This window comes from Polypterus senegalus, chromosome 8 (genome assembly GCF_016835505.1).
Source record: "Polypterus senegalus isolate Bchr_013 chromosome 8, ASM1683550v1, whole genome shotgun sequence".
Taxonomy (NCBI): Eukaryota; Metazoa; Chordata; class Cladistia; order Polypteriformes; family Polypteridae; genus Polypterus; species Polypterus senegalus.
The window spans coordinates 142,084,555-142,100,494 of record NC_053161.1 but is presented as its reverse complement, the minus strand read 5'-3'; the positions used below and the strand labels follow the sequence as shown (position 1 = coordinate 142,100,494).

Genomic DNA, 15,940 nt, shown 5'->3' with positions numbered 1-15,940 from the left:
TCTTAGACTCGGTGGCTGGGTCTCTGACAGTTGCTCTTGTGACTGGGCACATGACCAGAGAGTGTGTATGCTTTGAGTGCGAGGGTGGACGCGACAGGACCATCTAAGAAGAATCATGTCATGGCTGTGAATCGCTGTATGCGGCGTGTAGAGCAGTTTGCGAGGGGTATCCCATGGTCTTACAGTTGGTGGGCGAGTCTCTGTTAGTTGCTCTTGCGAGCGGGCACATGACCAGGCAGTGTGTGTGCTTCGAGAGCGTGGGTGTACATGACAGCACCATCTAAGAAGATTCACATTTGTCGCGGATGTAAATGCAGCATGTAAAACAATTTGTTGCAAATGTGAATCGCGTATGCAGCATGTAAAATGCTGTATTGTATGTTGCCCTCTCCAGAGTTACATTTTTTCATTCACCTACAGTCGTATACACAATGAAGTAACCAGTCTTTAAAAACCGAGTTTTCGGTTACGACGCACGGCCGCATGCACCATAGCAAACTGTTTTACACGCTACATACAGCAATTCGCATCCACAACAAACATGCGTCTTCTTAGATGCTCCTGCACTTTGTACACACCCCCCTCCCACCTTGTTACCACCATGGTCGGGTGTCTTGGTTGATTATATATAGAAAGGCAGCCAAAACTGCACAGAGCAATGAAAAGTCTACATGAGTCACAGCTGCATCTGGACTGTGCAAAGACGACAACGACTCGAGTGACGAGTTGGAGGTGGGCACATGAGCAGGCATTGCATACTGGACAAGAAATCAGAAGACTAGCATGACGGAGGCAGCGGAGTGGACGTCCTTCTCCTCTCCTCCCGTTCCACCCTCCGCGTCTGAGCGCCGCACGGACGATTGTGTGTTGGTTCGTTCCGTGCATTGTTACAATGTTGCTTTTCTTGCTGATTTATTACATTTCCGATTTTTCAAATGTTAATTTTCTCCCTGTGCTTAAAAATCATTAAAAAACCGGCCTGATTATGCGGCGTATAGTATGGCGCGGGTTGGCTAGTTATTTATTAATAAATAACATTAGTGGGTCTGACGCTAAAGTAGTTATTGCCTTTCAGTATTCTGTGCTGTTAAGCTAGTAAAGCTATAGCAAAAATACAAATATTTCTAAATCTATACTAATAAAAGGCAAAACCCTTACTGACTGACTGACTGACTCACTGACTCATCACTAATTCTCCAACTTGCCGTGTAGGTAGAAGGCTGAACTTTGGCAGGATCATTCCTTACAGCTTCCTTACAAAAGTTGGGCAGGTTTCATTTCGAAATTCTACACATAATGGTCATAACTAGAAGTTATTTTTCTCCATTTACTGTAATGGAGTTGAGCTTGAAAGCCGCGGGGGGCGGAGTTTCGTGTGACGTCATCACGCCTCCCACGTAATTACGCATTACGTAGAAAACCAGGAAGAGCTCCAAAAAGCGCTTAAGAAAACATTCATTATACAATTAAGAAGGCAGCGAAACAATTAGAAGCGAGCGAGTGACATATAAAACCATATTCAGTGGCTCACGTGAACTGACGCAGTGCGAAGACAAAAAGCAACAATTCCAAAGAGTGCTGAAAAAAAAAAAACGAATTACACTGCTACGTTCAAATAGATAAACCACACACTGTGGCGCAATAGTAGAGGCTTCGCCTCTAGCGCCAACGTCCGAGGCTCGATTCCCAAGAGGGGATGCACTGAGTATGTACGCACGCATTTTTATTCATTTTAACTTCGCATCCCCTTGGTTTGAGACGTATGAAAAAATATGCTGTTAACGCAACAAGACAGATCACCATTTGAAGCTTCATGAATAATGGATACTTTATTTGCGATCAATGATTGTTTTGGTAAAGCCATACTCAGTGTATTCATTAGATGAACGTTAAAAAAGAAAGAGCGAGGGGAGGGTAACTTATTGAGGCACACAGGCAAAACCACAATAGCACGCGGGCTCGATGTACTGTAGTGCGCTCAACTCGATCTGAATTGCGCGATCACATTCGAAAAAATATATCTTTTCAAGTTCTATTTAGTCCATATGTGTCAAACTCAAGGCCCACGGGCCACATCCGGCCCGCGTGTAATTAAATCCGGCCGAGATCATTTTATATACTGTATTATTGTTATTAATGGCCCGGGGAGATGAAGCACTGGTAACACAATAAACTACAGATCCCATAATGCAGCGCTTCAGCTGCCTTGCGAACACTTACGCGTTAATCAAGTCTAGCTTATGATGCTGCAAGTTATTGCGAAGCTAGCCCACACGATGCCAAGAGAAAAGGTGATTCTGAACATAGAGCCTTTAAAACCGATGGGAGGCTGAGTATATGTTTACTGACATTGCCGGTAAACCCGTGTGTCTCATTTGTGGAGCTAATGTGGCTGTAATTACAGAATTTAATCTAAGACGGCACTATGAGACAAAACATCAAGATAACCTGAAAGACCTGAATGCAATGCACAAGATACAGAAAGCAGAAGAGTTAAAGAAGAATCTGACACTTCAGCAGACGTTTTACCGTGCAAAATCACAAAGTGATTTCAAGTGAAGCTACTTTTATGGGAGACACAAATGCACCAGTGCAACTTGCCCCACTTTCCCTGTTGCCAAGTAATGTTGAACCAAGTCGGCACAACGGTGTTCCCAAATACGCATTTTGCTGATAAACTGAGCGCACTGTGCACTGAGTTCGCACGGCGCTTTGGTGACTTTGAAGAACAAAAAAAGAATTTTGAGTTGTTTCGCAACCCATTTGCCGTCGATGTGGAAACTGCACCTGTGCAGATTCAGATGGAGGTGATTGAGCTGCAGTGTAATGGCACACTGAAGGCAAAGTACGATACTGCAGGGCCCGCACAGTTTATTCACTCCATTCCCGCACAAATGCTCCAGCTCCGTCTACATGCGGCTCGAACCTTGTGCATGTTTGGTAGCACATATCTGTGTGAGAAGCTCTTCTCAGTCATGAAGACTAACAAAACAGCACACAGGAGTCGCCTCACTGATGAGCACCTGCAGTCCATCCTGAGAATCTCCACAACACAAAACCTCACACCAAACATAAACGAACCTGTTGCCAAAAAAAGATGCCAGGCGTCCAGCTCTGATAAAATGACATAAGAGCAAAGACAACTGAATGATTTGATTTGTTATTGCTGAAAAGAACACATTTTATTTATATTTCCAGGTTTTGTTATGCACCATGTTCATATTTGAATTTGTATAATTTTGACAGGATATATTTTTATGGAGAGCAAAATCTTTTGGGATATTTAAAATTTAAGTTTATTTTTTATATAAAATTACATAAGAGTAAAGAAATTTGAATGTTTGTTCTTTTAACGTTTACTTTATTTCTAACTTGTATAATTTAGAGAGGATATATTTTTATGGAGAGCAAAATATTATAAGTTATTTAAGGTTTGAGTTGATTTATTCCGAATAATATTCTGTCGACTAAATAAAAATTCCTTCTATTTAAAATTTAAATAGAACTTGAACAGAAACGATAGTTCATAATATCCACGCAGACTTGCACGTAAGAGCGGGAGTCATCCGTTTTAACAAGCAGCGTATTGCACTGATACTGAAATAGCCTGCCCATTTAATTATTTAGGAATGGATAAATAAATTAAGATTTTGTACAAATAATGTTTTTCATTTTTCTTCCTTCATGGATTCTGGCACCCCCATATATATATATGTGTGTGTGTGTGTGTGTGTGTGTGTGTGTGTACATATGTATATATGTAGATATGTATGTATATATATATGTTTATATGTGTGTGTGTGTATATGTATATATGTAGATATGTATGTATGTATATATATATGTGGATGTATGTGTATATATGTATATATATATATATATGTATGTATATATATATATATATATATATATATATATATATATATATATATATATATATGACAGCAACACTCATCACTCACAACAATGACAAAACAATTACATTGACAATCATGTTACGTTATTTTCAAAATGTTTCCTTTTCTTTTTCATTACTTCTTTAACACACTACTTCTCCGCTGTGAAGCGGGGGTATTTTGCTAGTGTCTAATAAAAGTAAAAATCATTGCACTTTGCTTTACTACAGACAAATGGGGTACGCAGGACTGAGTTTGTGAACCACTGTTTCATATCATTCTTCACCACAATCATTGGCCTTCTCTTATAAATTGTTCTGTACTGTCCACAATAAAAAGTCTTGAATATTGCTTAATACTATACTGCATTATTCTATCATTTGTATTATTGTTCATAATATAAGTATCCGAACAGATTTTCTCAAGCAAAATTTTTTTCATTAAAACACTGCTGGACCAACAATATGCAGAGCATCACAAAATATAGCTCTTTCACTATTTATTAATCTCAAACTCTGTTTCATAGTGTTCCATTCTACCAAAACGTTTTGAGAACTGACAAAATGAAAAAAGACACCAAAAATGTATGGAATCAGGTTGAGTGTAGCTGTTTGTCTGTTGCCAAAAAAAAACAAAAAACAAAACTCTTATGACTTCTTTATTGTTTGTATTCAGATCAAATTCAGGCGCTTATAGCATGTCCGCGATCTTTTTGGATACGCTTATATGGCGAACTGCTACAGCGCTGGGAGACTGCGATTGCTTTGGGACACTCTTCCGCGTGTCGTCCCGTTGGGTGGAATCCCACAAAAGTTTAGAAACTCACTCACACCAGCCATGATTCTTTTTAAAGGAAAAGTGCAGGTTCATTTGTTTTATGTATTTTTACTTTATATTTTGTACTAGCAAAATACCCGCGCTTCGCAGCGGAGAAGTAGTGTGTTAAAGAAGTAATGAAAAAGAAAAGGAAACATTTTGAAAATAACGTAACATGATTGTCAATGTAATTGTTTTGTCACTATTATGAGTGATGAGTGTTGCTGTCATATATATATATATATAAACACACACACACACACACATATAAACATATATATACATATCCATACATATACACATATACACATATATATATACATATCTACATATACACACATACATATACATACACACACATATATACACACAAATACATATATATATACATACACACATATATATAAACATATATATACATACATATCTACATATATACATTGTCAGGGATGCCAGGGGCCATGACCCGGCTGGGACGTCATGAGGGACCGAGTGTGGGTCTGTGCCCACCCTGGATCACGTGGGGGTTGCCTTCCGGGTTGCTCTGGGGCCACGGGTACAGGGCATGGAAGCTCCACCCTGTAGGGGCCCGTGGTCACCGCCAGGAGGCGCCCCAATGCCTTGGGGACCGAAAGATTTAGGACGGCGCCCGGAGAGCAGCCGGGAGGACAGCCGGAGGAGGAATGCCGGGAACACCTGGTGCTCATCCGGGAACCATATAAAAGGGGCCGTCTCCATTCATTCGAGGCTGGAGTCGGGAGGAGGAAGGACGAATCTCAGGAGAGCTGTGGAGGCGGCCCGAAGAAAGGCATTGTGGCCAGGACTGTGACTTTGGGGTTTGTGCACTGACTGGGGTCTGAGTGACTAATAAACTGGGGTCTTTGTGACCAGTAATTGTAAATATTGTCTAAACAAACGTGTGGTGGTGTTTTAACAACATGTCCGCCTGTCTGTGTCCGGGCCGGGTTCACAACATATACACACACACACACACATAAACATATATATACATACATATCTACATATATACATATACACACACACATATAAACATATATATATACATACATATCTACATATATAAATATACACACACACACATATATATATATATATAGATATAACAATCATTGATCGCGAATAAAGTATCCATTATTCATAAAGCTTCAATTGGTGATCTGTCTTTCTGCGTTAACCGCATATTTTTTCATACGTCTCAAACCAAGGGGATGCGTCAGTTCACGTGAGCCGCTGAATATGGATTTATATGTTACTTGCTCGCTTCTAATTGTTTCACTGCTGCCTTAATTATATAATGCATGTTTTCTTCAGGCGCTTTTTGGAGCTCTTCCTGGTTTTCTACGTACTGCGTGATTACGTGGGAGGCTTTCGAGCTCAACTCCATTACAGTAAATGGAGAAAAATAGCTTCTACAGTAGTTATGACCATTATGTAGAATTTCGAAATGAAACCTGCCCAATTTTGTAAGGAAGCTGTAAGGAATGAGCCTGCCAAATTTCAGCCTTCCACCCACACGGGAAGTTGGAGAATTAGTGATGAGTCAGTGAGTCAGTCAGTCAGTCAGTCAGTGAGGGCTTTGCCTTTTATTAGTATAGATTAATCATTTTTATATGAATAGTTTTGGGTTGTGGAACGAATCATCTGAGTTTCCATTATTTCTTATGGGGAAATTCACTTTGATATACGAGTGTTTTGGACTGTGAGCACGTTTCCGAAATGAATTATGCTTGCAAACCAAGGTTCCACTGTAGTTCCCAAGTTACGGACATCCATCCTACGAGTTACAAATGGGCCCGCAGCTGCGATGCATGCGCCTCAATAACTGTTGCTCTGTGATCTTCAGCCTGGGGACACTGCGTGGTGGCTGGACGGAGGCTGGAGGAGGGCGATTTCACTGCTCGCGCAGTGTAGTGTCCCTCAGGCGGCTCCCGGCGGCAAGCAGTGACCCATGGTCCATAGTCACCTGGGCCACAGCTATCGCTGGTGTGTAGGGCGGAGGCTTGATGGGGCAGTTCGCTGCCCGCCCACCACACTACCACAGCTACTGCTCCTGACTGGACGCAGGCTGAATGGAGCGGAGGGGGGTGTTTCACTACCTGCCTTTGGCCACACCGTGTTCATTCTCTAATGGAGGTGACTATGTAATGGGCGGGTGATGAACCCCCCCTCGCCGCCCCACTCAGTTTCAATAGCAAGCCTGCTTGTGCTGTTATACACATAGCAGGAAGTTGTCTCTTGTCAGTACATCAGATGTATTGATGATGGGTGCCTTCCTGCTGCGATAGCGTGTACAGTGCTATGCAGAAGAGCTCATCTTAACCTTTTGTCTTCACCCTTCAAGATTGTCTCTGAAACACAGATCTGATGCAAGTGCTGGTGATACAGTAAAAAATATAAAGACCATCACCATTGAAAGTAAAGTATAAATAATAAAAAAGTCAGAGAGGTGAAACTCCATCATTCATTGGCAGAGCACTTGGTTACAGTCGGTCAACAACAGCATTTATTAAAATAATGTACCTGTTCTGACTTACATACAAATTCAACTTAAGTACAAACCTACAGTCCCTATCTCGTACTTAACCCAGGGATTTCCTGTATGTTAAAATGCAATGGAGTAGTTTTCACACTTTGACCTATCTAAAAACGTGGTTCAAGACACCTAGAAATGTAAACATTTCTGCTTATACTGAGAAGTTCAAAGAGTATATTAAGATACTACACTTGAAATTCCAAATATTACGAAATAACTTTACAACAGATTTTTAGATATCTCAAATCATTTTGTCTGAAAATGTAGAAAGTATAAAACGGATTTGTAATTATTTGGAAAACAAAGAGTAAGATATTTTTTTGGAATATTTTGAAACTACTTTTTATATACTGTACCTAGATATTAATTTGCATATTATGATAGCTCACATTCATTCTGAGATATAATAGCTCCAGCATATTCAACGTATCTTAAACTGCACTTCAAGATATCTCAAATGTATTTTAGGTATTTTAAATGCATTTTGAGTTATCTTAATTTAAAAAGGGAGATCTGTTACAGAGCATTCTAACAGGAGATCTTCAAATTCACAGTAACCTATTTTAAACTATCTTACAATACATTTGTGATACCCATATAGTCTTTTTTGTTCTTTCAAATAAATGGATGGAAAGTGCCAAAGTGGTTCCTGAAAGTGGAGGAAGCAAGGAAAGGATAAATCCTGAAACGTCATTTGAATGTGATCTGTAGGCAGACCTAAAGGCAAGACATATACACGGAGAATATGCAAAATCCATGCAGAAGGATTGCCAACAGACAAAGGAGATAGGGTGCAAGTACCATGAAATAACACAACTGTGTGCTACACCTCCATGAGACTGCACAGTTGAATAAGTGCAATGAAAAAAATTATTTGTACACCTTAAAATTCAGAGGACTCTAGGATTGAATGCAATATTTATTATAGTTAGTCATGTCTCTTTTATATTTCTGCTCCAATTCATCTTCATGTCTCAGTGGAACTTCTCACAACTGCACTATGAATAATAAAGTGAAGTCATGAGAAGCATCTTTCTTCTTTTCTTATTTAATGGTCTATCTTTCTCTTGTAATACATTCAAATTTGTCCTGCCTTGATTAGTTATGCAGTGTTCTGACTGATAATCTTCATCACAGATGAACACTTCTATACTTCTATAATTTTTAACTACATGTATTTTGGTTTTGTGGCATTTGCATTTAGCATGTCTAGGACACAAAAATGTTATTCTTTATCATCCACGACCATACAGTTATGTAGTTCCAGGAATTAATATATAGATTTCGGCAGTCAAATCCTTTTTAGTGGATACCTATTTAAATAGGTACACAGACTTTTTTCTGTCTAAGTGTTTTTAGACAATAGATGAGAGGCTAGTTTCACTGTAACAATTAATTTGTAGTGAGGACATTTTTGACAATTATATGTATTTATGCCTGTATGTATGGCCTTAATGATTATTCAGAGTATTTGGGTTTTTAAAAGACAAGAAATGATTGAGATACATAGGAAAGAGTGATTGGGAGAAATGGTCAACTTAATCTCAGTCAAGTTGGAGAACTGGATCTTTATCCTAGTCATGAATTTTCCACAAAAAATACAATGTCTGAATGGATCCTGTTGAAGACCTAAGTAATGTAAGAAGTGGCTATGAGCTGTGCCTAAAAGATAAGTAAAGAAGTGAAAAGCACAATAAGAGTTTGTTAATTCTGAGGTGGGTGCACCATGCCTCTCAGTCCCTTTATTTACAAAATAAGTGAGTAGTATTTTTGCTAAAGCTGCACTCACTTTAGACATTGCCTACAGAGCCCTGAAACAATTTTCAGACATAGGAAGGGTAAAATGATTTGATAAAAAAATTATCATATTTGTATGTAGTAGTCTTCACTGATAACAGGCTCAGTGTGCTTGTATAGATTTACAAACCATATATGATATCGAAACATTAAAGGATATAACATTTCCACAGTTAAGAATGCATAGCTAGAAAAACAACTAACATATATGTTATCATGTGCTTATTTCATTTTAGCCCAAGATTTTCAATTTTTTTCCAAATAAAAAAAAAAATCATGACAGTTATAAGCAGAGGAGAGGAAACCAAACACTCAAACAAGCAACATTCCTGAACAAAATAAACCTCTAAAATTTTACTAACTATATCACTATTCCATGGCAAGGAACATTAGCTTGATCAAAGCAACAATGGAAATAAGTGCCATGGTAGGATAGTAAAAAGAGAAATACTACAGAGAAGGGGCAGTAACAGCTGTTAATACATGATATTTTTAAACAAAAAAGAAACAAACATATTTACAATATGAACAACAAAACCATAATCTCTAACAAGGGTAAGATTTCAATTTTTCCAAAAGTTTGAAAGGAAAGCTACAACTGATATTACAATTTTTAAGGATATTCAATGAATATGGATCAATTATGCCTTACATTTCTATGTAGCTTCTACAAGCAAGTGTTTCAATAAATCAGTTAGAATTGAGGTGAAAGGGATAATGGATTTCGCTAGAGAAATCAATCAAAGACTTGTATTGCGTCAATGGGATGGAGAGTCAGGATAGTAAAACTTCTTCACTATTTATTCCTTAACTTTTCTCAATCTATGTTTTTTTCAATTATACCTAACTTGCTAATACAAAATTAAAACTTTATGTTCCATTTACTATCTACGTTTTGGCATTCTAATTTAAGAGCATGCCATGAATCACTTTTACATTAATTTACCTTTGTTTTGAAAATAGCTACTTTATCTAAGTTTATGTACTTCTTCCAGTTATTTGTCAATTGATCTCAAATTTAAGGTTTAAGTCTTTAGAATATCAATCAGTCTTGAAATATTGTTATTGCAAAAATTGTACCAAAATAGTGCGCATATTCATTTTATAATCCGGTAACAATATGGATAACAGGACATTACTACTGGCCACTCGAATCTCTTTTTTATTCTCTAAAAATAAAGCCTCTCAGTCTGGCATACTTGGAGAATATATTTCCATGTAACCTTTTGCATGCATATGTTACACCATTATTAGCACAATTTCTGTGTCAAACAGATGGTTGGGTGGGCTCTCCAGTTGCCAGTATGGACTGCTGTTTTAATATAGGGGTCCTACTTGGTTTTTCACCATTACATATTATCTTGATCCTTTGTTAACTATGTAACCTCTCATATTCAGTATGTACTTATAATAAATTACTGGTGTTTTCAGTTAAAGCTACTGTGGCGGTCGGCTGGGGGCTACGCCTGGAAGGACTGGGAGAGGGACTATGCCAACCCTGGACCACAAGAAGGCAGCTGCCCTGGTTTGTATGGGGGCCACCAGGGGGTGCCCAGAAGATTGAGGAGCCCTGGATGACACCACTTCCGCCAAACCCGGACATGCTGCCGGAAGGATTACCAGGGACACCCGGAATGCTTCCGGGTGCTCATGCGACACTTCTGCCACACCAGGAAGTGCTGCAGGAAGATCGTCAGAGGGCTCCTGGAGCATGTCCGGGTGGATATATAAGAGGTCATTAGCCGGAGTCAGGAGGAAGAGGATGAAGCTAGGAGGAGAGGAGTGCAGGTAGTGAAGGAAGGACTGTTGGAAGGCCCAGACGTAGGGTGTTTGGTGCAGGGACACTGGGTTGTGTGCGGGACTTTTGTTAGTTGTAAATAGTGTAAATAAATACAAAACCTGAATACACACTTTTCAAGATCTCAGTCATGAAGGGCAGTGTCAATGTGTGGCACGTCAATTAGCACAGGAGGTTAAGAATTTCACTGTACTCAGTAGATATGACAATAATGATCCTATATGCCTATAAAAACTAACACAACAAATGAAAAGGAAATGAGAATAAACAATAGATAGATAGATAGATAGATAGATAGATAGATAGATAGATAGATAGATAGATAGATAGATATTTTATTAATCCCAAGGGGAAATTCACATAATACAGAATACTGTCATTTCCAAGGTGGGACAACAAAAATCTACTTCTAAAGTCATTTTGAGATCTCTTTGACAACTATAGTTTATAAATGAGAGGACTTTTTAATTCAGATATTTATTAAAATCATGAAAAAATAATAATACTAAACTAGTGCACAATACACCAGTGAAAAGACCACCAAAATGAAATACTGCACAAAAAGTTCCATTGTGTCACATCCCTTTGGAGTTTTCCAGATTCCTACATGAATTATTCTAACATGTGAACTTCACTGAACTCATAATCCATACTAATAAAAGGCAAAGCCCTCACTGACTGACTGGCTGACTGACTGACTGACTGACTCATCACTAATTCTCCAACATTCCGTGTAGGTAGAAGGCTGAAATTTGGCAAGCTCATTCCTTACAGCTTACTTACAAAAGTTAAGCAGGTTTCATTTCGAAATTCTACGCATAACGATCATAACTGAATCCTACTTATGTACATATATACGGCCATAGCCTGCAGCTTGGTCGCCATGTGAGGCAGAGTTGTGTCACCCATCACCACGCCTCCCACGTAGTTAGCTGCCTGCCTATATTGCGTCCCCCTTACCCACGCCTCCTACGTAATTGAGTGCCTGCCCATATAAGGCCGTCCGTCACCAGAAATCCAATAGACACGCTGCCGCTACGAGGCATTTGTTATGCTTAAGATAAATATGATTTTCACGAGATACAAGTTTAATGGGTTCAAATACCTTTTAGTTAATTCAGTTCTGATCAGAAGCTGCAGTAAGGATTTGGTTAAGGTTGTTGCTGCAAAGGGAGTTTCACTAGGTCTAAGCATTTGCATACTTTTGTAATCCTTTACTGCCATATTTAAACAATATGTTTAACAAAGACAAGACAACTTAAAATGTTTGTGTTGTGTTATTTCTAATCAGCCTGACTTGATCAATCATGATGTAGATGAAGACCACTTTTTAGATTATTTTTCCTATACAGGTCTACATCTACTTATAACTATATATGTAAAAATATGTAAAGAACCTGTCTCATTATACAGTTGCAAATTACACACAGAGGCACAAACACCTATTATGCCAAAGAGGCAAAATATAACAATTATTCCAGCAGAGGAAGGTAAGAGTTAATCAGCCTAAGCAGAGTTAAAGAAACTGCTCTCTTTTTAAATTATCTTGTAGATGCAATTTATAGGGGTCACTTCCATAAACTGGAAAAAATATATACCAATTCTAAAAATCCAGATGTATAGTAGCAAGCATAATGCAATACAAATTAGATTGCTCTGGAACTTTATTTGAAAAGGCTTTTCTCTATCTCTCAAAAGGCCAAATTCTCTCCTTTGTGTATTTATGCTGTGATACTCATGAAACAATTTCCATTTGTATTGGCATGTAAAAACCTTCGGGATTTAGGCCATTTCAAGAAAAATAAATCAGCTCCAGCAGATCTTAAGCACACAATGTGAAAAATCTGTTCTACAACAAATGACCCCAAGCGTATCTCCGTCAGGGCCACTTTATACCTTTTTCTGCCACTTTCATAGCCTGCTGAATCATACTTGATTCTTGGGTGTTTTTTTTAATGTGGCCTGATAATATATTTCTAGACTTTTATTAAAGTAGAAAATGTAAATGTTTAAACATGTTAAGTTTCTCTTTTCTTTAATAACTTGAAAGGGTTAACAAACACATAAAATGAGACTTATTGCCATTATCTAAGTTATTGGCAGTTATTTGAGGGGGTACGGAAGCAGAATTTTTAAGGTTGGATTGCCTTTCTGATGCCAGCCTGTTTGGCGGTGTTTAGTATTCAAAGGCACAGCAACTCTGTTTTAGCCCTAGGTAAAAACAATAAAATATCAATGTAACAAAACCACAGAAAGACACAAACATAAAACATGTTGAAACATAAACTAATCTAATTTAGAGGCTATAAAGAATTCCTTGCTTGTCTGTATTCCACTTAGCACAAAATATTTTCAGCAAAGGATAATTAATTATAGTATATATTAACAGTTAGCATTTAAAATTCTGTCAATTTAAAACCTTTTCTGTTGTAATGGAATTGAGTGGAATGATTGCCTAGCTGACGGCATGGTGGCGCAGTGGGTAGCACTGCCGCCTCGCAGTTAGGAGACCCGAGTTCGCTTCCCAGGTCAATTTATGTTTGCATGTTCTTCCCGTGTCTGCGTGGGATTCCTCTGGGTACTCCAGTTTCCTCCCAAAGACATGCAGGTTAGGTGCATTGGTGATTCTAAATTGTCCCTAGTGTGTGCCCTGCGGTGGGCTGGCGCCCTGCCCAGGGTTTGTTTCCTGCCTTGCGCCCTGTGTTGGAATGGGATTGGCTCCAGCAGACCCCTGTGACCCTGTAGTTAGGATATAGCGGGTTGGGTAATAGATGGATGGATGATTGCCTAGCTGATATGTGTGTAGTTTGTTTGAGTCCAGGACTTAAAGCAGTGAGAAAGCAAAGGCCATCATACTTACCCAAATATTTTACAAAAAACTTTATAAGAAGTGCTTAGATAATAGTTGTATGTACTTTCAAAAACACATCTTTAGTACTACTAAGATACTTCCTTTTAAATGTATTTAAGGATACCTGGCTGTCCTGAAAACATTTGAAATAAGGAAAAGTTGGCATAATGCATTTCAAACTGCACATTTGGCAAAGACTTGCTTGATTTCAAGTTCAGAGCCCTATGCAGGTTAAGAATTACCAAATGGTATGTTTTATTGTGACAAAAAGCAGGGTGGCATGGCAGTACAATAAGTAGTATAGTTACTTCACACTGTTTGGGCCTCTAGCTTAGTTTCTGCTTTGTGAATATTGATTTTTCCAGTTTTCCTGGGTGGACTAAAGCTTCCACTCATGGTGAATATATATACTTTAAGACTGAACAGTGACACCTGTGTTAGTGTTTTCATGAGTATCTTGTATAATACACTTAATAATAATACATTTTCAGGTAATTTCATAATTAAGGACACCACTATAACAATTGCTATATTAAACAATAAAAATAATCCTTAATTGAAGTTGAAAACCACCCTCCCCATTGATCACCCTATAGACTAGTCAATGTTTGTGGTACTCTCTCTGGTTTTTATTTATAGATACTAAAGGCAATGCCGGTGCTAGTCAGTCAGTCCTACAAGGTTCACTATGGCTAAAGATAAAATGTGTGCCTAAACGTGAATAGCGAAAAGTGAGAAAAAAGAAAACAAAGGGTTTAGTAACTTTAAGAAAAAAATGAGAAATGAGTGCCAAGAGATGATCTGCATAGAATAAAGTCCAGTGAAAAACTAAAAAAAAAACTCCATTGATATTGTAGGTTGATGGAAATATGAAGTCATATTAAAAGCTATCATCTACTGTAGTAACAGGGCTTGCAAGAAAGTCCAAGTATGACACACTCATTGTACAGTATTATAAGTTAGTGATTGCACTAACATGAATAATTGAGCATGTCAGAGATTAGTTCTGTGGAAAATTTCTTCCATTTGAAAATTATTGATTGACTTTATTTTTAAAGAAGAAATATATAGGATTCAAGTTTTCAAGGTACAATAGTGTCACAATAATGTGTCTTTTTTGTTTTTAAACTATAGTATACTTTTAATGATTATGCACATTTACAGTATTGAATTTGCAATAGTAGACAAGTGTTTTTTTCTCTGCCCCGTAAATATTGTTTTTTTAAATAATACAGTAGTTAAAAACTGCTGTTAAAACTAAACTCCCATTAACTGGGGAAAGAAACAAGCCTTTTATTCCAGGAACTGAAAACACTTAACTTGCTGAAAAAAATAATAACAATATTTTCTAAATACATATATTATAGGTAAAAAACAGCTTTTCTATAATTACTGGAAGTTAGCTATGACAAGTTTTCTTTACCTGAAAATGTGAAAATCATCTACAAAAAGTTATTGTCCCCTTGACAAGTTACTGCATTTTTTTTCCAAATATGATGAGAAATTATATAAAAGATTCCAAGGGATAAATGGTGTTGATACTTACAGCTTCAGTATGGATTGGGTGGACTGCAAACAACAGGGCTGTGAGGAAAGCCAAAATGTTGTCATCAAACACTGTCTTTTCACATATGTACATCAATAAGACAGTCACTGCACAGTGCAATAATAGATTCACTGCATGGAAGGACATTGGTGTCATGCCGCAAACGAGAATGTTCAACCTGCAGAAGAAAAACGGAAAAGACTTACCATTTAAACTATGAAAATACTTTTTTGCTATGCATTTTCATGACATTAGAATGCAACAAAACAAAGCTAATCCAGTGAACCTTTCTAGTCCTGTGAACCTAGCTCACTGTTTTAAGCCAGATTCTTCTAGTACAAGTTGAGGAGAATCCACAGCCTAGACAGACAGACTTTATTTGTCCCCTGAAGAAAATCTAGCTTTTTACAGAAGTTCTTTAAACAAATAAATAGATAAATAGGTAGATAAGGAAGTGAGTAAATAAATCAATAAATATACACATATGCTTTCGTCTGAACAAATATGAACATTAAAAAGAAAGAAAACTTTTGATTTGGCTGTCACAGTCACAGTAAGGCATTATGAAGACATATTGCTGTTGGTATAAAGGAGCCCAAGTAGCATTTCTTGACACGTTTCTGCTAAATAATTCATTGGCTGAAATTACTCAGTGCTAGTGTGTCAAAGAGAGGATGTCCTT

General features: G+C 37.9%; 1 protein-coding gene across 4 annotated transcripts in view; it reads right to left on the bottom strand.

Annotated features, from left to right (window-relative positions):
- Window positions 1-15,940, bottom strand: part of tmtc1 (transmembrane O-mannosyltransferase targeting cadherins 1) — a 570,135-nt gene that overhangs the window by 507,713 nt on the left and 46,482 nt on the right. For 3 of the 4 annotated variants that reach the window (XM_039761862.1, XM_039761863.1, XM_039761865.1), the window contains exon 2: window positions 15,259-15,436. In XM_039761862.1, the coding sequence (XP_039617796.1) occupies window positions 15,259-15,436 (178 nt within the window). Of the gene's footprint in view, window positions 1-15,258; window positions 15,437-15,940 lie in introns of those variants that run through there. The other variant, XM_039761866.1, reaches the window with a different exon arrangement.